This window comes from Leptonotus elevatus, chromosome 15, assembly GCF_054856555.1.
Source record: "Leptonotus elevatus isolate MCC_2025b chromosome 15, RoL_Lele_1.0, whole genome shotgun sequence".
In the NCBI taxonomy this organism is placed as follows: domain Eukaryota; kingdom Metazoa; phylum Chordata; class Actinopteri; order Syngnathiformes; family Syngnathidae; genus Leptonotus; species Leptonotus elevatus.
Genome location: NC_141253.1, coordinates 11,673,071 through 11,698,138, shown reverse-complemented (window position 1 = coordinate 11,698,138; position 25,068 = coordinate 11,673,071). Strand labels below are relative to the sequence as shown.

The 25,068-nt window shown below is 40.4% G+C and overlaps 1 protein-coding gene across 3 annotated transcripts in view; it reads right to left on the bottom strand.

Annotated features, from left to right (window-relative positions):
* Positions 1-25,068, bottom strand: part of ctif (CBP80/20-dependent translation initiation factor) — a 46,568-nt gene that overhangs the window by 1,351 nt on the left and 20,149 nt on the right. For 2 of the 3 annotated variants that reach the window (XM_086097242.1, XM_086097240.1), the window contains exons 8-13: positions 24,008-24,084; positions 20,476-20,550; positions 14,698-15,184; positions 12,513-12,806; positions 8,214-8,369; positions 2,137-2,190 (exon numbers count right to left, since the gene is read on the bottom strand). In XM_086097242.1, the coding sequence (XP_085953368.1) occupies positions 2,137-2,190; positions 8,214-8,369; positions 12,513-12,806; positions 14,698-15,184; positions 20,476-20,550; positions 24,008-24,084 (1,143 nt within the window). The remainder of the gene's footprint in view (positions 1-2,136; positions 2,191-8,213; positions 8,370-12,512; positions 12,807-14,697; positions 15,185-20,475; positions 20,551-24,007; positions 24,085-25,068) is intronic. The other variant, XM_086097241.1, reaches the window with a different exon arrangement.

Below are 25,068 nucleotides of genomic sequence, written 5' to 3'. Positions count from 1 at the left end.
CTCTGATAGTGTGGAATGGTCTTTTTCTCTCTCAAAACATTAGAAAGATTTCAATTTGGTAACTCAATCATAAACTGGGTTAAATTATGTGTAACAAAAACAGCAGAAATGGTGCCCAATCGAAATATTTCAGCACACATAAATATTAAAAACGAGGCTGTTTGAATGGGGCTATGGGAATTCAGAGTTGCCCTTCTCGTTAACAACTTAATTTTAATCTCCGACTTGCCCTAGTCAATTCAAGATTTACTACATTTGACCAAATCCTTCAGCAAAAGCTCTATTAACAAAGTACATAATAGTAACTCTACTAAACATTTGGATTCCTTTAGTAATTCAATTCAATTCAGTTGACAAATTTGAATAATTAAGCGTTAAATTCTGCTGGACCAGGTTGATGATGCTATAATCATTCTCCCTTGATGAAGGAAATCAATGAGTCAATGAACGTGCTGCCAACATTTATTTCTCCTCTTCAAAACGTCCCTCTGCCACATCCATCACATTTATTCGCCAAATGAAAAATTTGACTTATACTTATTGAACCTACCAATTTGATCAAGAGGGTTTGAAATGTCCTAACTTGACTTGGTACGGGGCTTGGCAACACAAGACATGTGGTTCATGTTTTATTTCTCAGCAAATGACTCTCCCAGGTGAATCGACATTGATTTACAAGCTTGGGCATGGAACAAATTAACCACGTACGCCAAAGTACCACTGTAGTCCAACACTTACAAAAAAGAAAAAGAAAAGATTTTTCACTTTCAATTTTAGGCTCTGTTAAAGATAGAAAATGAAATTGACCACAAAGGACTGAATTTAATGTAATTTTTAATTTGTCAGACGTGTGTGGTCGTGAAATTTGGCAAGGATCCTACATTAGCTTGTTTGCGGCCACAACCACAATACCTCAAATGATTCATCAACAGTATTGCTTAGAGAAACAAAAAGAAATGACGGCTTGCACTGCTGTTACACCTGTTATTTGTTCAATCACATTGAAAAAGAAAGCAAAGATGTAATATAATCGCCAAAAAATCTTCTCGCTATAACTTTATTCGTGCATCATAACGACTTTGTTCTTGTAATATTACTTTTTGGCTGAACATTCCAGCTTTACTTCATGACATTACGACTTATTTCCCTCATAGCTTTACCATTTTATTTTTTTTTGCAATGTACTGGTAACGTCTTTCTCACATAACATTACAACTTCTCTTGTATTCTCACTTGTATAAAGTACTGTATGCCTTTTTGTCTGATCATTTTAACATTATATTCAGTGTGGCAGTAATTCCCTTTGGTAATCATGAAGCTGGTTATAATATCATGGTCATAATAATTTGATTTTAATATTTAAGTGATCAGGTTTATGTCATGGATCAATTCATGGATGGTGGCCCTGACTGACTGTGGAGGCTAACGAGCTATCTTTACTATGTAAGTTACCAAACTTCCATATCACATAAACATGACCAATTAAATATTAAATTCAAACTCAGTCAGTGCCCTGTTTTTCAATGTACTTTTTATCTGAGGCAACAATCAAATTGAATCTTGTTAGATTAAAACCAAATAGCGAATTGAGCAATCACTTCTGTTTTTTTATTTAATTTCAATAGGTCAATTTAAAATGGGACAAACTATGCACAGATTGACCTTGTTACTGCCAATGTGCGCCTGTTTTTAAAACTCATTTGGTCAAAAAGAGATTTCATCTATAATTCGGCTTCCCCTTTGCTATTTTATTATTCAGAAGACTCACGAGGACAAACAACAGGTACACCGTTGGAATACCAAATGCAACACCAGCTAAACCACGTCTAGATATTTTTTTTACTGCGTTAACCCCTCCTACACGTAAATTCATTTAAACTTGGTAAAACACACTTCTCAGCACAATGCAAGCACATTTCAACATGTGCGAAACAAAACAGCAAGCATAAGATGTGTAGAAAGTACTTGATGTATTATACAGTAACTGTGTGTTAAATACTACTACTACTCCTGGTGGGACGGCGTGAAAGAAAATGTCTCCCCTCTAAGAGGTCCATGCACCCAAAAAGTTAAGGAACTCCCAGTTTACAGTGTACTGTCTTGTGGTATGCAAATGGTTGTGTGTTTGTGTCTCACCTCCATAGCGCAGCACAGCACGGCATCCTCCTTGACGTCTTTGGACTGCAGCAGCTACATGGAACAAGAACAGACTCAGTGCCAATTTAGATTAGGGCCGATGCAAGCGTGCCGACATTGCGGTGACATCCAGCGTGGTGAGGAAGACGAGGAAGTAACAAGACAAGATGCAACTGTACAGTACGGTGTGCAAAAATAAGATCCATTTCAAGCACTTTTGTTTCTAACCGTGAGTCAAGAGTAAAAGTAAAGTTGTCATTTTATGAGAAAAAGTGTTGAAATATTGCATGAATAAAGTCGTAGTATTACAGCTTCATGTTTGCTAACAGCGTTAGCATCTGATAGCACAATATTCGGTCGCTCAGTGAGCTTGGGTGTTGAAAGCCGAACTTGCCATTGGCCCAGCACTATATTGGGCAGCGTACACAGTAGGGGTGGGAATCTTTGAATGTCTCACAATTCGATTCGATTCCGATTTCTGAGTCTGCGATTCGATTTACAATCGATTTTCGATTAAGAATGATTTTTGATTCTAAATGATTTGATTGACAATGATTTTTGCTTCAATCTATAGATGTGCAAGGAATTGTAATGATCTACTCCAGTCTTACTCGCTAATGCTAATTAGCGCGCTACTCGCGGCACTTTTATCACTCAAAAGAATGGCTCCACACTTCCTTCTACTCTAATGTGGCTACAACTTAACAGTGTATTAGACCACGTGGAACCACACTGCCCCTAAGTGGCCAAATCGGGTACAACATGAACAGCGCTCCAAATAGGGGCACACACAGACAAAACAGTATAAAATAATTAAAATAAAATAAATCTTTGGACATTTAAAATCGATTCTGAATCGTACTAAATGAAAATAGATTTTTTGGCACATAGTCACACACTTGCATAAGGCAGGCTAAATTTAGCAAGACAAGAAAGCAGGTGCGTAAAATGTGTCTAGAATTCTTGATACTTAGGGTATTTTGAGAAAAAAAGCATGTCACATCTGGGAAAGGGTCTAAATAAAAGTGTGAAAATAAAATGAATTATAATACATCTCCTTGAAAAGTAATGTCATGGAAACGCAGATTATAAAGCAAGCACAATTATATTCCAACTGTCATGTAACGCCTTTAGGCGTCACCTCAGCATACGTGGATGGACACTGTGACAGCATGACGATCCCACATAGGCGGGATGATCACCTAATGAGTTCTCTGGGGGATCTTGCACAGACGTTTAACTCAAATACAGTCATTAATCATCAATACTTCTATGAAACATTCTGATTAGATTTTTTTTAAATGTGGAAAAAGAACAAAGTTCAAAGCATCTCCTGACAAGCTGGGAGATCTGTGCCTGCTTGCTATTATATAACCAAGCTAGGAAAACCTTGGGAATTTCTTGTGATTCCCGTTTAGTTAGTCCCCACCCCCACCCCCTGCACCAATCCATCCTCCTGCATTCAAACGACATTTGATCAGAAAAGTGAAAAGTAGGACAGCTGTGATTTTTTGCAAACGTGAGTGAAGAACATCCATATTTATGCCAGCGATTCTGTCGTTGTTGTCATGGATCAAACGTCGGCGTGTTTGCCGAACAAATGACATGTCACTGATTGCTTTGTCAAAGAACGCTTTGATGGGATGCACCAATTTCCAGCTGAGACGCAAACATGTTTCATCGTTATACTAACAACAGACACACACACACAAACGCGCAGGCAGCGTTGGAAGTTGGAAGACTTCAAATGGGCTTCCAATAGTTGCATAGCAACACTATTTCTGGCATTGGGACCAGCGATCCCACCTTTTTCGTCAAGTATTAGCCTTTCTCTATCACATCCACTCCACTGAAGTGTATCAAACTAAAAGCAGACAATGGACACTTCATTAGGTACATACATACAGTACTTAATGCAGATTCACTCCACAATTATTGGGCCAAGGCACATAGTTTACATTCGAAAAAAAACAACATGGCACACCCACAAACAAAAATGTCACATTAAGTGGATACATGGTACATCACATGGCCATCTCAAGGAAGAGTATTTATTTATTGTTCTGCCTGTCACTTTACATTGCTGGCATATATAAATAAGCAAAGGTACATTATTTGTAATTAATTAATCATTATATGGCCAAATAGTTTAAACGGAATAATTTCCAATATTCAGTGCACAAGAAGAGGTAAACTTGGGGCTACTTTACCATAATAACATAGGAAGTGCTTGCAAGTGCTTGCATAGCAGCCACCCAAGAAGGAAGTCGCCCATGGCGTTTGGCATTTCATGTTAGCTAGCTGAACGCAAAAAAAAGCGGAACAACAGCTACCGGTAGTTTATCCAAAAACTTGTCAGGTCACTCATATCTCAAGGCTGTATATCCATTGTGACACCAGTCCCACAACTTTTCTATTCAGCCGGAACGAGTTAGGATAAAAACAACAGATTATTTTTCTCTTTCTGAAACAAGGTGACAAAATCTTATCTGAGAGGAGACTGAGGGCAACTACAGAATAGCGCAGCAGCAAAGAGGAGACTGTGGCAAGTCCACGGCATGCTAATTTTAGCATGTATGCGTCGAATCTGCTAGCTACCAGGAGACTACTCAAAATGGTACCCGGGTACTAACTGTTTTTTTCCAATGGAAAAGGTTCAATGAGTAGTAGTCATGCAGTGGAAAAGGAAGTCTCTGTGGTGTCACTGGTGTACTGATACTTCAGTAGGCTACACGCACACACACTCGTCACCAGCTTCAATAAAAGATGAGTTTTTTTTGCAGAAACAAGTTTCCTGCTAGAAGATATGCATCTAAAAAAGCAAAACAAATCCGTTGTATGTTTTTTCTTTGTCTCGCCTACACAACAACAGGCAATGCATCAATTAATCAAGCTTGTATTTAAGGCGACCGGCAAGAGGAAGTTGTTTCTGTACCGTGTTTTTGCTGCGGCAACATGCTGATACTTGATGAATAATTCAGAGACAAATATCCCGTTCTCAGTGATGTTCTCCTGTTTACGCTCCGAGGAAAAATGTATACAATTTAGCAGGGAAATGTATTGTTTAGATTGTCTTCAAACGTCCTCCAAAAACAGACCATTAATCTTCTAAGGCTGCATTTACACTACACGAATCAAATGACAAGCATGCTTTATGGGGATTGCTATGATGTGTTAACTGGCACTTGGCATTTCGGGGGCATTTCATAGTCGTCGTAAGCAACTAGTACAAGAGTGGCGCTTAATTTATTCACATTGCTCCCGGTAGTATCTTCCTGCAGGTGCCGCTGTTAATGAAAAAGCGTCAACAAACCCACTGTGCGGCACCTGCACTAAATGGATGAGCACTTGCCACCCGCTTGGTGGTCATAGTGGAGCACTTAGCGGCCAATAAGAGGATATTTCCCCCGGGGGTGACAACGAAACAGGAATGGGGGCGTCGGCGTTTCAATGCAAACTGACGCTAATGTGGCTAACAACACTTTTGTGTGGTTGACTTTAAATGTCAGTTGGTTTGCTTTTTTTCGTGTGTGATAACATCGCATAAGGGCACACGTGTGAACAATGAGGGAAAATGCAAGAACCGCGGAAGCAGATCTTTTTGTAACGTGGAACAGTTTTGCACATGTCACAGTCACATATGACAAGAGAGGAGTCTGGTGGAAGGTAATCACAGAATAATTTGCTCTGATCATTGTCAAAGACATGGTGCCCAATTATAAACTGCAAAAGCGGTGATTTAAAGACATGATGATCGAAATATTTGACCCGAGGTATGCGTTTCCAAACTGCAAATAATTTGCCAAGTTTGCCTGCCTCAACTCCAACATAAGACAGAAAAAAACTGAGCGAGACACCTCGAAGTGGTGCAGCGTTACATTTTCGACTACAGGCATGGATCAGACAGTATTGAAGTTCAATGGCTGATTTTATCATGTTAAAATGACGGTACATGTTTTCACAAAATGGACATTTTCCAAAGAGGAACCACTTCTTTTTTTAAGATTACCTGTAAAGAAAAATAAAATAAATAAATAAATATTTTTTAAGTTAATGTCAGTTAATGCTGGGGAAAATATATATTTTGGTATCAGGAGAAATACTGTAAAGCAAATCCCAAAACGGGGCAAAAAACAAAAGCTAAACTTTCTTTAGCATGTTTAATTTACCGAAAAATAATAATAAAATTAAAACCCAAACAGGCCCTATTGCCCAGCCCTAAGTAATAATAGTGTACTGGTATGTAATTAATTGTTTTATTATTAATTTTCTTTTTACACTTATAACAGGGTCACTAATAGTAATGCAGTACAGTTAACGGTTTGCACTGCACTGATTAACTAATTTTCTATTACTTCCAATGGAGAAAATTGATAGTACAGTAAATGCTTTATTATAGCTTGTGCTGCACATTGAAGTCAATTCATGCTGTTCTTCTACCTGTTTCATTGCCAGTTAACTTCCTGTACAGCAAATTCTGACCTGACCGCAGTTCTTCCCCGCAGCTTCCCCTCACCTCTTCTCTTTCTCCCCCCCTCCCCTGCTTCCTTCTTTCAATACCCCATAGGTCGCCTTCTGAACAGCGGTCACCCTGCTGTGGTGACCCTACCCATGGTTTCCATGGATACAGAGACGAACATGTGCAAGGCGGCGTGGCCTGCTGATGAGAATTAAACCCTGGGTCGTGCGCTTTCCTGGAAGCAATGGCGTCCTGGCAGGTTGCGCCACTAACGAAAAAGCCACTGCGGTGTATAGCGTCTAGACTGGGTCAGGACGCAAAACAGGAAACTAAACTTGCATGGTGCAATATGCGCTTAAGTGCTTTCTTCTTATTGGAAACATGTGGACAAGGATGGTTGACTGTAAATGGGACATTTTTAAAGGTGAGATTAAACAAACTTTACAAATTCACATATACTGTGGCAAGCTTTTGTCAAAATTCATCAAGGATCGAGAATTACAAGACACTTTAGGATATTTCTGGCTTGATGAAATTAACTTGTCTCGGTGGGGTTCCTGTCTCATGTAAATGAGCTAATGTTTAGCCCGCTCCACATATTGCTGGGCCATTAACAAGTACGGATTTCATTACCATGACCATGCAAACTACTAAGAACAAACAAGCGCCCCCCAAAACATCAGCATCAATTACATCAGTGTGTGGGGATCAGTGTATGTGACACATCTGCAAACACAACACAGCCTCACCCTCCGCATTGTCTTCAATAAGCTATCAGGTATGTGCTGCTAACCAGAAGCGAAAGCTAATCTGTGAATAAAACAAAACTCATTGCAGCAGACCGGATGCCACTGAGCCAGTGCTTAGCCTAGCTTCCAAGTCATGGGCGGACAAATTTGTTGGGGAAATTGGTATTATAGCTATCAGGTATGTGCTGCTAACCAGAAGCTAAAGCAAGTCTGTGCATAAAAAAATTGGTATTATAATTGTAAATTAGTGCCACTCGTATGTCACAATCCGGCAAAATAATCTGAAATACTAATTTTTCCAAGTACAAGTGCAAGGACAGTGATGTGGATGACGAGAAGTGTTTAGCGCTGTTACCCATTATTTCTTGGAAAGTTTCTACTTCCTGTTTTTGGCAATGATTAGATAAGACTATCTACTAAGTATCTACTAAGTATGCTGAGTAGCTTTTTGCAAAGGAGTGGATTTTCAGTTTGTGCTGTTTGACAAGAGAGAGCATTAAGTGACAATGTAGACTGCTAACGTTAGCTGCTCATGCTAGACTGTTTGGCAACTACATGCTTCTGGCATGTCACTTGTGATCAAAAGTGTTGAACTATCGGTCTTCATTTTACAAGAGAGTTCCATTCCTACGGCAGCGACGACACCCAAATTTGTACACAAGTCAAAATCAAAGTCAATCATCATTTGCAGTAGCAAAGTCATAATTATTATACATTTTGATGAAAAACAGTTCTTGGCCATTGATAACAATCAAATAAAAATGTAAGTACTGTGGTAACTTAGCTCATCCTCTTGTGCCCTGTATTCTTATCCCGCTGCACAATAGTAGCGCCCTGTTCATAATCTCAAAACGTGCAACAATACGCACCTCTCGCAGGCAGGTGTAGATGGGACACACTAAGACCCGAAAGGGCTCCCCGGAACTGCTTCTCATTGTCCCAAACACCTCGCACAGGAAGGTGATGAAGCCCAACCACGCCTCTGCATCCGACCGCTGCAGCTCCTCGCGGCGGGCGAAGTCCTTCTGTGGATCGTAATGGCAGGGAGAGAGATACGAGTTACGATTCTCCATCTCAGGGGTGTCCAAACTACTTATATGGAGCTTTGATAGATGTGCAAAGACACAAACAAAAATGTATTTCCATTTATTCAACCATTTATTTATTTACAACTCAAATAGTCACCAATTTTCTCTTCCGAATGCTGAGTAAAGATAATTCCATTTTGAAAGCACTTTATGCTCCTGTCTGATTTGTAAACGTTGCATGAATGAACACTGCTTTAATACATGTCGTTTTATGACAGATTGCTCTTGTTTTGGTTCTGAATGTGGAGATCTGCTCAGTGCAGGGGTACATCTACTGTAGTGGGGGTACAAGGCCATGGGCACTCCCCCAAATCCTAAACTATTTTGCCTTATTACCTTGAGCATAAAGCTGTAATATAGCAGATTTTTTTTTAAATACATACATATATAAACCAACAATATAAAATGGCTTAATGGATTGGTTTTGCACTTGCATTCTTCCATTTTTTCAAATGAGACCCTTAAATGAAAAAAAGTCTGGACACCCCTGCTTTATCTAGTAGGTGGATATTAGGAATGTTACATTTATTAGAAGCAGTAAAAACCAAATTTTTGTAGGTGGTGTAGGCATTAACCTTACAACAAAAATCCAGATAAAAAAAAGAAGAAGAAGAATTTCTAATGTTAATGCACTGTACAAGTCACGGCCAGTGAACCATGAGTGTTTGGGTTAATACTGGTTGAAGTGCAGCTATACAGATGTTGCGCCGGGAGTTACAAGTAAAACTTTGAAGAGTTCCTGCACTGACATCTGACATTTTTCTTGAATAACCTGCAAGAGTACGGCAACACATTCGCCCTCAAGTCAAGCAGAGGTGATAAAGTTGGTTGGAAAAGGCCGAGCTCTCTTAAAGATGACACGCACCAATCGACGTCTTGGCTACTAATGAGCAGAATGGTCACGCGATAATTGTCGCCCGCATTGACACATAGGTGAACCTTGAAATAATACCATTAGGCAGGGCCTTCGTGAATCCATGTGTGACATTTAAAGTGTTATGAAGTAAAATGTCAGGAGGACAAGAAAATTAAAAGAATGGAAAAGAAGTACAGTATTTCCTCAAATATTTGTGGTTCACTAGTCAGGTATACACCAATTAGCTTTTTTTTTTGGTGAAACTTATCCCAGTTATTTGACGAAAAAGTCATCTATTCACTTTTTTGTGCTCTTTCTGAAACACGTTGTCAAAGGAAGCCTGTTTAGTTAGGTGTTAAATAACTATTTAGAATTTATGCACCCCATTTGCCTATCTCAGCTGACTTGTGGCAAAAGGCAGGCTAGACCCTGGACTGGTTGCCAGCCAATCACAGAATTGACCTAATTCTTAACAATGAACTAATCAAATCCCAGTAAGATTTGCTGGAGTGAATCCCAGGTTAAAGATACAGCCATCAACGTTCACCCTCACCCTTCCTTCCGCTTCTATTCAAGCGTTAACTTTCAAAGTTGCGCTCTCGTGGCTTCCTCAAAGAAAGTACCATCTTAGCTGTTCCCCGGTGGCCTTCCTCAGCCCTCATGATCTCTGTGCTTCCCCATGCGATCGTCTCTCCTCACCCGCGACGTCACGGGCCACTGCCTCAATACAAGTCCACCACTCCTCCCTCGGTGTCTCCAGCCCATAAGCGCTCTCCTCTCTCAGCTCCAGCGAGTCGGACAAGACACCCAGGGCACAAAAGTGTCCTAAGGTGGTCGACTGAGACGAACATGTCCACGCTGTCTTCATGTGACATTTAAGGGTCCAAATGTCTCAACGGCAAGTCGCCCTCCACTTACTCCCATTGCACTCTCCTTATTTTTTTGTTTTTAAAACATATTTTTAGCACCTGGCGTGCACTTTTTGTGTTTCTTTGAAAATCATGTTGGAATTGTCTTCAGGATGCCAAATTGTGCTAGACACGTCAAGGAATTTCAATCCCTTGCCTTTGGTTTAGTTTTGAGAGCCATTCTTAAGTTTTCATTGCTTTAAAGGTATTATTTTACGCTATTTCAAGCCCATCCACAGTTAACTATAGGCATATAATGATTAAATCTTACCTTTGACACCATGGTGATGTAATTTTTTTATGAAATATTAGGTATTTTGCTGGCTATTTTTGTAACTCGGACGTAAAACGCCCGGTTCAGTAAACCCCCGCCTCTCCCCGTGTGGTTGCCGCACCCCTCTTGTCCGAGCCGGCTGCTGCGTGCCCCGCCCACAAAACTCTGGAGCGCTGCGTTCGAGTTCTCCTCTGAATGGCCACGAGAGCCAGTTAAATAAATAGAAACGTTTGAAACAAAATGGCACCTTGCCACAAGAAATAGTAGTGGAGGACAACGTAGAAGAGAGAGAGGGGGGGCGGTGGGTGTAGGGGTTGGGGGGTAAGACCCCCGAGTGGGGCGCCAACCCGGGACCTTCTAACCACTACACCATTCATTCAGTTAGGTTCAAAAGCGCAGAAATGTACTGGTAGTTTAGCCACGGAACCTCTGGGAATTTAAGACAATGCCAATTGGCATGGTAAATGTGTAGGATAATTGATTGTTTTGAATTTATTTGGACAGAATGATTACTGATAAAAGCCTACTTTTATCACTATTCTGCGAGCATGGAGGTCTCAGAGAAAGTGGGCGTGTGTTTAGTCCGCAGAGGAGGTGCGGGGATGGGGCCTCACCTAATGACATCATAGAGTGAGCACCCGCTTGTTTTCTCGAGTTGCGAGGGGCTGGTGCTTGGAGAACAGAATGATCAAAAATTTCTCATAGAGGGGTGAATGGAGGAAAACACCACTTTGGTGATGTTTTTGCTGAGGAATTAGTATTTTAACATGGCTAAAAGCTTCAAAAAGGTGATTTGTCATGTTACAGTCCCTTTATGCTGAGCCACGCAAAGATGTTGAAGTCTTTAATGTCAATGCATGAAGGCACAGATCATGCTTTTTTTTAAGATATGGCCTTACTAAGCGCTTCAATAAGAATTTGGTTGACTGTGAAATCGAGAGTTGATTAATCGTTTCTTGCATGCTACCAGATGCTAGCGTGGATGCCATTTTATTATCTGACTGTGGAATGCTGTTTAACTGTATGAAAGTACACCGAGTTGCAGCCGTATTCCACCACCATTAGATTATGTGTGTAAAAAAAAATAAGAGGCTTAAGGAGATCCTTTCTTGGTCTTTTTGTTATGGCTGAGGTGCAGAAATTTTGCGGAATCAAAGAGGATATAACATTTTTGCAATGTTTTAGTATTAACAGCCTCTTTTACAAAGCCTGTAAAACTGACCTTTTTTGTTTAGCTTTTTTTATGAGTTACTGTTCTGGACAAATAGCACTGACAAGAAATGAGGGATGAAGAATATTTCACCATCTGAGTATCATCTGAGTATCATCAGTGTAGTAACAGGTGGGATGTGTAAGGGAATGTCACAAGACACTAGAGCAGACATCTATTAATTATCTGATTGTGGGATGCTGTGTTAATGTGTGAAAATACCTACCATGTTTATATACAGTACATTGCACAAGACACTGGGGCTAATAATGCTGTGTCTCTGTGTGAACGCACACAGTTAACTAGGGATGTTCATTACCACTTTTTTCAGACCGATGTCAGTATGAGTATTCACGCTTTGAGCACTCACGGAGACTGAGTATTGGTGCGTTTAGTACTTTTGATATATAAAATATCATTTAACACATGAATGACTAAACTTTCTTTCTGAAGTATATGATGAATCGACTGTGTGAAACTGGTTATAGAAATGACACAGGCAGGTGTTCTGTATAAACAGCACTGACATTGAAATGGAGTGCAAAAGTCCTACAAACACTCTGCTTTTGGAGGTAGTATTAGAGTCGTAACGGCGGTGAAAGCGGTGCCTGTGTTTATGGGGTTACTGAAAAGGTGGGACAGGTGTCTGAAACTCCCTTCTCCCACCTTGTGGCGAAATAAATTAACATGTTTTTTATGTCACACTAGACAATGATGCAAATAATGTAGACATTTATGTAAAACGGTTACACACTGATAAATGCTGGATCCTTGTTATGCCTCTGATGCGGCACTTTAACGGGCTCTCTGAGAGAAAGCAGCTGAGGATTACCTGCAGCAAGTTGAGAAGCAGGGACCTGAACTTGGTCCCGTCCACCATAAAGAGTGCCATTTTGTCACACAGCTTGGCGGCGGTGGCGGCGAAACTCCGGTCCGACATGGCCTTGTCGTAGATGGTGCCAACAACTTGGGTCAGAGTTTCCTCGGAGCGCGCCGAGCTCTGTGCCTCCTCCATGAAGGAGGCCAGCTGCTCTTCAACACCGCTGCTGTTGCTCCTCATGCTGTTGAGCAACCTCAGCAGGCGGTCCATACTGGGTGCACTCGACATTTCCGTCAGCGCCTCCTCCTGGGGAAAGATAAGAGCTGAGTAACTCTTATTATCTGCACCCAGATTGGTCGGTTGCAAGTATTGACATCCACATTCACACCTATGGACAGTTTTGAGTTTTTCAAGGAAGCTACCATGAATGTTTATGGAATATGGGAAGTAGCCAGAAAATCTATGGTCAGATTTTTTTGTATAAAATATTAAAATAACCTTATTAAACGTTTAGTCATACCCAAATCTACAATGCTGACATTGAAAATAATGTTGTTGATTTAAGAAAAACTCAGATTTCATGGGTGTAAAAGTATGTGAACCTCTCACTTAATCGGACATTGCACCTCCTTTTGCAATGAGAACTTCATCCAAACACTTTCTTTAGTGATTAATCAGTCTTTCACATCTACATTGGGGGGATTTTTGCCACTCTTCCTTGCAAAATGCAGCCAGTTGAGAGACGTTGGATGGGCGTCTAGCATAAACTGCCCGCTTCAGGTCCTGCCACAGTATTTTGAAAGAATTTAAGTCAGGATTTTGACTGGGCACATCCAGAACATTAATCTTGTTGTTCTTCAGCCATTACTTGGTTGTATTGCTGGAATGCTTTGAGTTATTGTCATGTTGCATGATCCATCTTCTACCAGGCTGTAACTTCACAAAGAACGGCTTCAGGCTATGATCCAGGATTTCACAATATTCCTCTGAATTCATGATTATGTGGAGTTGTCCAGGTCCTGAGGATGAAAAGCCAGCCCAGAATTTAACATTCTCACCCCCATGCTTCACTCAAGGGTGAAGGTTCTTTTGCTGGTATGCAGTGTTGACTTTTCACCAACCATGACTGTTTAAGTTGTGACCAACAGAAGGGACTTCCAAAAAGCTTCAGTGTTGTCCAGGTACTCGTTGGCAAAGTTGAGATGGGCAACATTGATCTTTTTTGTGAGCAGAGGCTTCTACCTAGCAAGCCTTCCATGAAAACCTTGTCGATTTACCTTTCTTCTGATTGTTGAAGCATGCACATGTGTCCCAGATGCAGCAAAAGAGGTCTGCAAATCCCTTGATGTGATGTTCGGGTTGCCTTTTTACCTGAATTATCAATTTTCTTGTGTTTTTTTCTGATATTTTAGAAGGTCGCCCACTTCTAGGCAGGATTGTAGTAATTTTCATTGTTCTCTAGTTGCAGATTATCTGTTTCACAGTGGAATGATGAAGCAATTTTTTTTTAGATGACTTTTTAGCTTTCCCCAGACAGATGTGCTGTCACTACCCACTTCCTGAGGTCCCCTGAGATTTATTTTCCTCTCAGCATGACTGACCTGTATGGGTTTACCTGGGTAAGACTAAAGTGATGTGGTTTGGTCTCTGTTTCAGTCAATGATGCACAATTTCTTTGCTAAACCTCTCATTTCATGGGTCCATTTCAGTGGTTAGCTTAGCTACCAATTTGTTCTACCTGATCTACTTGACTGCTTATTTTAAAGTCCAAATTGTTCAAGAGGTTCACAAACCTTTGAGCAGCACTGTATGTGTATGTGTGCGTGTGTGTGTATACTGTGTATATATATATATATATATATATATATATATATATATATATATACATACATGATTAAAATCTATGGTTATAAGGTAAATTGTGTAAAGCAGTGGCTCAAGGGGTGTCACTGAAGATGAATGTTCATGAATCGTGCCTTTGTTGTCAGCTCTGAGCAGCCAAGCATCAGAGAACACAGCTGAGTCACGCAACAGTTGAGTCAACCCCCCCCCAAAACTGGATAAATGACTAAAGCACTGAGGTGTGTGTGTGTGTGTGTGTGTGATAAAGATGAAAGTAGCCTGCAAACATCCACACACGCACGTAGTCTTGATTGGCTTAATAGTGAAGGACATAAAGTAAGCAGCTTTCTCGAACCTTGTCCTTTAGTCTCCTCTGCAGCCTCTCCTTGGACGACTGCAGCAAGCTGATTTGGGGCTCCCTGGACGAGTGCTGGCCCGAGGAGCCGGGGCTTTCTTTGCCGGCTGTCACGTCTGACAAGGCGTTTGCGTCTGACTCAGCGGGACTCTTGCAGTCCCAAAGCTCCTCCATCTGTCGTGTGTGCTTGTCGCTTGTCACTTTTACATTCTCTGTCTCTTTGGTTGCTCTCAGAGGTTGTCCTCTATCAACACCAGCAGGGTTCTGCTGTCCTGGACCTTTCTGATTTGGGTGCCAGCGTCGGTTCTGGCTGTATCCGTGCACGGGTGCGCCCTGTCGTTGTACATGTCCGCCTTGATACTGGCGAGGCGACCAACTGTTGTTTTTGTTGTCTCCTGCTTCCGTTGGGCTGGGTGACTGCTGATCCCACTGGTGTTGCGGTGATGGAGATTGGTTCTTACCTCCTCCCTGAGCCCGCTGTTGTCTCCTGGAATGGGAGGTACGGTTATGGTTAGCTTGGTTGTGATGTAGCATCATGACATCAACTACCCCTAAACCACCACTATCCCAACATTTACATTAAGTAACACTTCTTACATGTGGATGCACGGTGAGGTTTCTTGTCCCGCATGGTTCTGTCCTACTGCTGTGCACTCTGTGTGCTTTGACAAGCCACTGACATATGGTTAGGGAGATTAACCACGCCGGCACCAAGAAGCTAACCTATTATCTACCTCAGCCTAAGCGTGAACAAACAACCAGCTATTGGTTTCACTCTTACCACTTCTATTTTGTTTAAGATCAAGTCTGACTTTGAAAAAATATGCTTGATATTAGATGGCCTTGATGGCTTAAACCAAAAATGTACACATTTTTCTTTGTATTTCACTTGGGAGAGGTCACAAAATCCTGATGTTAACCATCACATCATTTCAGTTTTTGGAGTCACAGTGTTGGTATGAAGCTTGACACTAATTGGCGGAAAGAGAATTATTTTTTCTATGTTAAGTTTAATGAATTTACTTTTTGCCAAGACTAATACAATAGTAGTTAGTACTTGTAGTAGCCAAGGAGGTGGGACAGAAGCAACGGCCCAGACATTGATCTCGAAACAACCTTTGTAAAGTTCCACAGCCTTCCTTGTTGCTCTTCATAGCCTCCCACAAGGCTGTGTTTTGCTTTAGTGTGTGTTTCTTTTCTTTAAGGCAATTTGAAGAAACCCAATTTTGTGTTGAGCGAGTAGTTGAATGTGTTGAGCGAGTAGTTGAATGTCTCGAGTCGGACTGAGAGCAGCTTTGTTGCTTTTTGGGTTCAACCAAAAAGTAAGGAATCAAAATAAAGCTATTACTGATAGAGCAACGTTGATCAAGGGGGAAGCATTCCAGACCAATCCACATTATAGAAAAATCATATTAAAAAAACTTCCAACAATAGCAAATTAAAACTTATATATTATATATTAAATTACTTTCATTTTTATTTTTACGTTTTGGTTAAACTCAAATGAAAAGGAACAAAGTTGGTCCCAGTCTGACTTGAGCCAGCCAAATACTCAACATAAGAGGCTTGCTTGAAATTGCCTTTTAAAAAGAGATAATGCACCCCTGTGGGAGGCTGTACTGATGATGAACAACACAGAAGGCCGTGGAACTTTACAGACGGTGTTGCAAGATCAATGACTGCGCGTCGGTTCCATCATTCCTCACAAAAGCCTGACCCTTTGCCTCGACATAAATGGCCACAGCTTTTAGTACCTTGTGAAAAATGCAACCAAAAAGAAAAAATGAATAGAAGCTAGATTCCTTGCAAAAGAAAACCAGAAAATTTTAACTTAATTAAAGACTTATTAAGCATTATGCAACCCTTTTAGATAGTTCAGTTGTTGGTGTGCTGGAGTCTATCCCACCTGACTTTGGGCAAGAGGCATGGTACACCTGGATTGCTCGCCAGCCAATCAGAGAGCACATATAGACAAGCACATTCACATTCACACCCATGACAAATTTTAGGGTCTAACTAACACTTGCTATTGGAATATGGGAGGAAGCCGGAGTACCTGGAGAAACCCCAAGCAAGCACAGGAAGAATATGTAAACTGAGTAGGAAATTCAAACCTAAATCTCCTGTCTATGAGGCACACATAACTAACCGCTTGGCTGACACGTGTAAAATTTTATTGACAATGCAAGTAAAGTGGAGCAGAAACAGGTGTTTACTGATTTTTGACAAATTAAACTCTGCGATGAGGACAACCACATACTGTATGTAGCTTTATCGAGGTTTATATGGCAGGTTCCCCCAATACATCATTTAACAAAAAACTGCATTAGAACACTGTTCTGTGCTGTGATTGGCCAGCCTCTATGGGGGTGTGGAAAGGTGAATTTGTCAAATAAGCTTTTGGAATCATATTAATTGAAATAAACACAAATCTGTTGTGTTTCTTTAAGACTAACCTATACAGTTAATAAAAAAATGTGAGTTAAGGGTTCACAGTCGTGCTATTTCGCAGACTTTTTTTGGGACATGTTTTTAATAACTTATGTTGTTCTAAATCTCGTCTATTTAGGGTGAAATTCTACTCTTGGTCTTAGATGGTAGCACACCACTTACTTAAAAAGAAGAAGATGATGATGATGATAATAATGAACGAAGAACAAAATCTGTAAATTGTCTGCCCAGCCTAGCTTTCGTTGAAAACTAATGTCATCCTGTGCAATTCTGCTTTTAATCGTTGCAGAAAGCAGCTTTCTCTCAATCTCTTATATGCGTTAAAACCGTTAAAATATATATATATATATATATATATTATTTGTGTATTTAAAGCCTTAAAAAAAAAAAAAGGTGTAAAAAACATTGCCTGGTAACCAGACTCACTGTACCAGTGAGTGAGTCTGGACAAAGTCATAATCAAGTGCATTTATGAGGCAGGGCCAACCTAATCAGACAGTGGAAAGAACCAATAAGCGGAGAGCAGAAATTACGTCTTCTGGCCACTTCCTATGTATTTTGACGTAGTGTTGTTGCCATAGTTGCGAAACAAATAGTCGACATTCTGCGCATTCTTACCGTTGAAATGTGCATGTAGCGCTTCTTCCAGTATTAACTGTGGCATTTTTGCCATAGAGACAGAAAATAACTTGAAAGAGAAAGCATTGTATTCAAGTTAGGTGGCCTTTGTGAGTGGCAACGTAAGGGGGCCGCCGGTGGCTTCACTCCCCGCGTCCCTGATCCTGACACACGTCTTCTTTTGAAATGCTTCGAGTGCCGTAAACTGCTGGGTTTTTTTATGATGTGTTTCTGGTCATTTAAAACAAAAAACAAACCCTAAAACAAACTATCGTCTTTCCCGCGCGCCATTTTAAATGGACTTTCGCCGCTAAAAAGTGATGTTTGCTCGCGAAGAATATGTCACAGAAAATAAACAAATTTGATAGCACGGTTCGTTTTGAACTGGGCCGAACAGCAGTCAATGGCAAGCTATCCAGACCCACTTTCTTTCTTTTAAGAAAGTGGGTGTGGCTCTCCGGGATAATAAAAACATGCCTAAGGAGTAGTTGACCTGTGTATTTGTCAGGAACGAAACCCCCATGATTGGGGAGGAATAATGTAATGCAATATCTGGTAATGGTAATTAATATACTATGTACAGTCGGCTGCCACCAAAAGAATAAAACTCCATCGTGAACCGAGGGCACTATGTACTCTGTTTTTAACTGAAAAGCCTGCTATAAGGAACGAAAAGTCTAAAAGGTAAGGAGGTGACTATTCAAAGGAGAGCTTAACTTCCTTATCAGACATCAAACAGACTTGTGTTTCAGAAATTTGCTTACTTTAAAGTATTTCTCCTCTTCATAAAAGCGCCAGCCCAAGTAAATGCAAATGCATTATATTTATAGGCCGCTTTGTATGCGTTCATTGGGTGTGCGTCCTTTCTGGCACCTCGGCTCCACTCTCCCGGGGAGGTTGGGAGACAGTTCATCTGGTGGTGAGCAAACAACTGCCTCAAATATTCAATATCTTTCTAAGACTGATGTTCGTTAAGCTGAGTGGAGGGCGGCTGTGTTTTTCTTCACCTCCTTCAATGAATAGACGGCTACAAAGCCGCTTTTCAAGGCCACGATATTTCCACCGGGGTTTTACGTGACTAATCCCAATCAGTCTTAATGCTGACCGACAGAAATGGCAAAATCGTGTTTAATGGGACTAAAGAGGTCGAGGTATTAGAATCTATCGTGGAGCCACGTGCCGCTCATAGGAGACGTCGTGAAAGTTGAGCAGGACAGTATCTCGCTCACACGCTAATGATTAATTTGATCTTTACGACAGCTGTTAGTAGAGGCTCACATCTCGTAAACCTTTCCCCAAAGCACCGCAGGCAAGGGGGTGAAAATGAGACGGTAATAAAACGTTAATAATATTTAATGACGGCTGAGCTCGGTGGCGGGGTTGCTCGCGCCGACCGTCCATCAGTCACATCACCGACGGGGAATCCGCGATGAAAACGTAACAACTGAGGCCGCTGATGAGCTTTCAAAGTCGCCTACACGTAAACTCAGTTGTCTCTGAAGCCATCAACTAATTAAATAGAAGTATTTTCTGCATAATGCGTTTTGTAGCATCAATGTAGTCATCATAATTAACTTGTTTGATGTTGTCTACACTGATGTTTTTTTTTTTTTTTGCTGCAGCTCATCAAGATAAAAAGACCTCCTTCAAGCCCCACAACAATCCTAAATTGGATCAGTACCAAATTGGAAACTCGAATGCATGAATCCCATTAAGATGTATGCATTATTCACAGAGAACATAGCAAAATATTTTTTCCCCCCACAAGCGTGAACTGAACTGAAGCCAAACTTTACGGGACCTTTGGTTTATTGGCCGAAGTCCAACCTTTATATTTTTATAAAAATCGGTTCAGTCGTTTTTACGTAATCCAGCTAAACCTAACATCCCCATCAGATACTTGCCATCAAAACTGTGCTTGTTGGTTTGTCTTATGAACATCTTTCTTTTACACACTAAACTACTCACATTAACTGTAATATGCCTGTCAGGCATGTAGTATGTTACTTCCTAAAGGAAAAAAATAAGTTTCTTACACATTACTACTGTTTTTAACATGGAAATGCTATTGCTTTAAAAAAACATCCACAAGACTAACATTTTTTTCCTTTAAAATTCAGCAATAAATAATAGAGATAACCAACTCAGTCAAAGTTAAACTAAATGTATACTGAGCAACAAATCCTCTTCGGAAAATGCTAAATGATGATCACTCTGACAATGCCGATCAAAATTAAGGATTATGATAGATTTATTATTATTATACAATTTTCAGCATTTGCAGAGACATGCTAATAATTTCCCAAATTTCCCAATTTTTGTCTCCACGCTTATTTCACGTTTTCAGGCTCAAGACTCATTGTCATGTAAACAAATGAACAAACTCCACTGTCTTTATCAGTTTTCAGTCAAAATTGTCTCTAGTAAAAGATAGTGGTTTAACATTTTCAAAGCACGTCAATATTGTGTTTTGAAAATGTACCAATGTTTGATCAGTCTTCCAGTGTAAGGTTTCAGTCAGGATATATGAAAAAGCATTTGTTGTCACTGTCCAATGAAAAACATGCAATGCCAAATTTGAATGTAATGATTTATCTGAAAAGCAACAAATGTTTTAATTCAAAAACAAAAGAGAGATGTTAAAAGATGATGATGCGTGCTTTTTACTGGACACTGGCATTATTTCGTGTCCCCTGTACCAAGACTAACCTGGCGTAGACGTGCCGTGTCCCCCCAGGGCCGGTAGGCAGAAGTATGGTTAATCGGTCGCTGTGATCTACTGTTCTAGAAGCAGGAGAGGAGGGGTGCGCCACAGTGTGGGTGAATGGAAGGATGGAGAGATGCATAGATGAGGAGTGCATTAAGTGTGAAGAATAATTAAAAAAAGGAGTATTTTTTGTAGGAGTCAAGCAAGGAGGCAAAGAGAGGACAAACAAAACTACAGGTTGATAACTATGTCATATGAACAACATGCAGAGAACTAGATGAAGTAAGGTTGCCATGGTGACTGAAGAGATGAATTGAATCATGGCTGTATGCCCGTGGGATATTGGTGATCGATCAGGGTTGCTGCTTTATTGGTTACCATTGGTTGACCCAGACAAATTGATTGGCCTGGGTGGATGGAGTAGGGCGACGGGAGCTTTGCAGGCAGACAGTCAATAATACAACACATAGCTTCAAACTGACCACTACACACTGCCCTTTAATGGAGTGTGAGGATTGCCTAACTCAGCCGTAGTGGTTCGGCCTCAATGTTAGAGGATCTTAGCTGAGATGATCAAGATGACATTGTCCAAAACATAAATGAATTTGATAATCATAATTAGTTTCTGATACTGTACATGAATAAGTACCATAAAAGTTGTCAGCCTATTTCAGACACCCTGTAAAAGTAGACATTTAATTCCCACTTTTATGCTGTGCCACTATTCTGCATGAATGGCACAGGCACAGAATGGGGAGTACAAACTCAACATAGCTTTGTCCTAACTATCAGAGCCGTAAGGCCGCATATGTTTACAGCCCATTTCACATGATTTGTGAAATGCATAATTTTCCTGCTTTTATTCTGTTGCTGTTCAATGAAACAGCACTGACACAGAATGGAGGGGAATTAAGTTGACTTTTAAATCTCCACCTTAAAAGCCAGTAAAGGATGCAATTATCTGTATTTTCTCTCTCTCTCTCTCTGTCGCTGTCTTGTGTAAACGGAACCAACACAGAATTGGGGGATGGAGTCAAATTTTCCACCTTTGGGGGTAGTATCCGAGCTGTAAAAGAGGCCAGACAACGCCTAGTGTAAAGCCCCTTTCCCACTGCCTGTAAATGACAAATTTTTCCGCTTTTTTTCTCTGTGTCACTGTTCTGTATAATTGGCATAGGCACAGAATAGGCCAAGCGGGATTTTCCCCACTTGCTGGTTTTATCAGAGCCAGACTGGAATACAACTGTGTGTAAAGGTTTCTCATATGCCACTAGTAAAAAGCAACAATTTTCTGTTTTTTTCTCCTGCGTCACTGTTTGAAATAAAGAAATTGGACACAAAACAGGGGGATGGAGTCACCTTTGGAGGGCGAATCAGATCCAGAGGTGGGATGATGCTAGTGTGTAAAGCCCCCTTTTACACTGACTGTCTTTTTTCAGTGGCGCTGTTTTGTATGAAAGGCACATGCACAAAATATGGAGAACGAAGTCTAAATTAATTTGACTAATTTCTTCTGGACTAGTAAGAGAACAGCTAAAGGCGGAGCTTAACGATACTCCAATCTTTAATAATTCAGGCCCGGGGCCAGTTTAGTACTTGGGACTCGGTGCCCATCCCTATCCGTGACACTAGACAATCGGGCTGTTGACATGTAATTCTGTAATAGTGAGATGGTGTGTGAAAGCACAAAACAATTGGTGCAACACCCTTTGCTGGGTTGTGCGTAAAAGGCACATGCAGATACATCTGAAGGGGCAACCTGACAACATCTCGGTGTAAAAGAGGCTTATTATATGTTACAGGATCTTGAAGACAGTCACCTGCCTATTGGTGATTTCAAGTACAGAAAACTTCTTAATGCATCTTCGCAATGGAAGAACAAAAAAAATCATGCAAAGACGAGTGCAGATATGCAAAGGCAACACAACAAAGAAATATGTTTAAAGAGTCGGGAAAGGAGCATATTGAGTCATACCTTGCCCCTTCTCTACAAGCAGCACATTCCAGTAAATCACAACTAATTTCAGCCCTGCTTGACGTGCCTTCTAAAGTAGAAACACATGTAGTGCCTTCCCTTCACTCCTCTTGCTAGACAGTGTTGCGCCTTATGGTACGCTTGCTATTTAACTTTGTTACAGGTTGCTCCTGTGTGTATTTTTAATCATATACATTTTAACAAAACGCCTGTTCACCATTTCTTTTAGACTGCACAAGATGTAGAGGGAGTAATTAACACTTGCATGCTCTCCAATGACCTGCAGAGGGTGATTCTTCGAGAAGCAAAGAAACACCACAGTGAAACCTCTAAGGTTGTTGTTGACGCTTGTCAAACTGATTTGTTTGGATCTGGAATACATTTTCTCCGAAGAGGAAATCATGGAAATAGAAAGTGTCCGTGCCAGGAACAAATGGCCGCCAACATAAAATCTTTAGTTACCATCAAGGCAATGTTAGAAGTACCGTAAAATTGAACATCATTATTATTATCATACAAGTGCCAAACGAAGTTAACTGCAACAATAAAATTGTTGTCAAACTTTGAAGACGTCTGGTACTTCACTTTTTAACATCTTAGATTATATGCAAACATAAAAATAAATTGTTAAACAAAAACTTTAAAACTATACATTGCGTACTTGCCCTTAAGTTTGTCACACGTACAGTAAGTGTAAGAATTCTGGAGTTTCGCATTTTGCATTTTGACTCAAACTTGCAGAAAAGGCTTTGGTTTTGTGTTGTTTAAGTACTTTTTCACTATAAATTAGCCTGGTATGCTTTGACACGAGTCTGCAAAAGAGAGTGATCTGACTCTTATTCGGCCAAGATTCTTAGCCAGAAGATCTGACATAAGTGTCTTGACAGTTAGGACTATGCTAATGAGTCAATGTGTTAATAAAAAATAAGACAATAAAAACAAACAGTTCTTGGAAGCAGCTGCACACCATACGCACAAAAACATGGATACAAGTGTGGTTGTAAATATTACGTTTCTGTTATTTTCCTCCTATATTTTTCAGCCGATGTACAAAAACATTGCCATGAACACCATAGTTCTGAACGGTGCCAATTATTTGCTGTGCTTTGCGCGTTGTCCATTTGGTACTTAGCTAAATTTCATTTGTCTTACCAAAAATACAACACAAATATTTTCCCTTTCCCGGTTGCTTGGCAACCCAAGAACAATTTTCCAGTGACATTATGGCAGGCAGCAAAAGAATCATGTTCCCACCGGCCCGTCCCCCGCTCTCAAGAAGCTCGTTTCAATGAAGTCGCAAATCAGATTTCATTGTGTATACAAAAAGAGCAGACGTGCCAGCACAAACTTACAGAACTGAATCAAAATGAAACATGTTTTAACATTTAAAAAAAAAATCTTAAATGTGTCTATTTTATTATTTGTCTGCAGTCTGCATTCCTGAGTGGACGCTGTTTGGCAGACGAGAGCTGTTAAGGCCAAAGGATTGGCTGCCTGACATCTGACTTCATCGCATTAAAACCTTCCCAGGAGTGTGTGTGGACTTCATGCGTCATTACCGTCGGTCGTTCCTCTTGCGTCGGAAGAGCTTTTTGGTGTGCGCAATCTCAGCCTCATTAGGAAGGGGTGGGAAGACCTGTTAGAAACAAATCATAGAGATAGCTGATGTCAAAACCAGCAATGTGCACTAGATCACTGTGTGGAAAATTTCTATACAAATGTGCATTGGAAACATGCTTGTTATATATGACATAATTCAAGATCTTTTTGCCCTTGGGTCTGCTTTTCATTGAATAGGAAGTACTTGATTTATTTGTTCTGTCAGAAAAATGTCTTACAGTTCAGTTTGGAACAATACACAGTTTGTTTGCTTTTCCACATGCAAAAGTTGTTAAGGGTACCAAAATAAGTAATAATAAATAACCAATATGGTTTAGTTCGGTATGCTTTTATCAGCCATTGTAAAGCAGGGGTAGCCATATACAGCCATCGCTGTCACTGGGCGAATTTCATGTCACTTATTACACAAAGCAAGTAATACCCTCAGGACCTGTAATTTTTCCAGTAGCACCTGCCTGGCAACTAGACTGTTACCGTTTGTGGAGTTATTGGGCGATGTACATTTAAACCCAGCAAAAATAAATTTACCGACAGGACCTGGAAACATGCTTGCACTGCAGTAAAATTTAATTTATGGTTGGACTGTCAACAATCATACCAAGCAACAAGGATTATCCTCAGGACCCGTTGACTCATTTACAGTAGCACATATCGTCTAGCAAGTATATGCCATTGAAAGAATGTCATAGAATGTAATTTATAGTTGGATTGTACAGTCATTAGCTGCCTCTTTAGTCACTTTTCATGAAGTCATTGGCAATCTGCATGTTAATTATCATTCTCAGGAACAAGTATGATCCTCGGAATCTGCTAATGTTTACAGTAGCATATAGTGCCTGGCAAGTAAATATAATTGATAGTTTGACTACTCTTTCATTGCCTGACATTGCTTATAAAGTCACTGGGTGATCTACATACATATGTCAATCATGATACCAAGCAAGAAGGATAGGATTATCCTTAGTAAATGTGAAGATGTTTACAGTTTGACTACACTGTC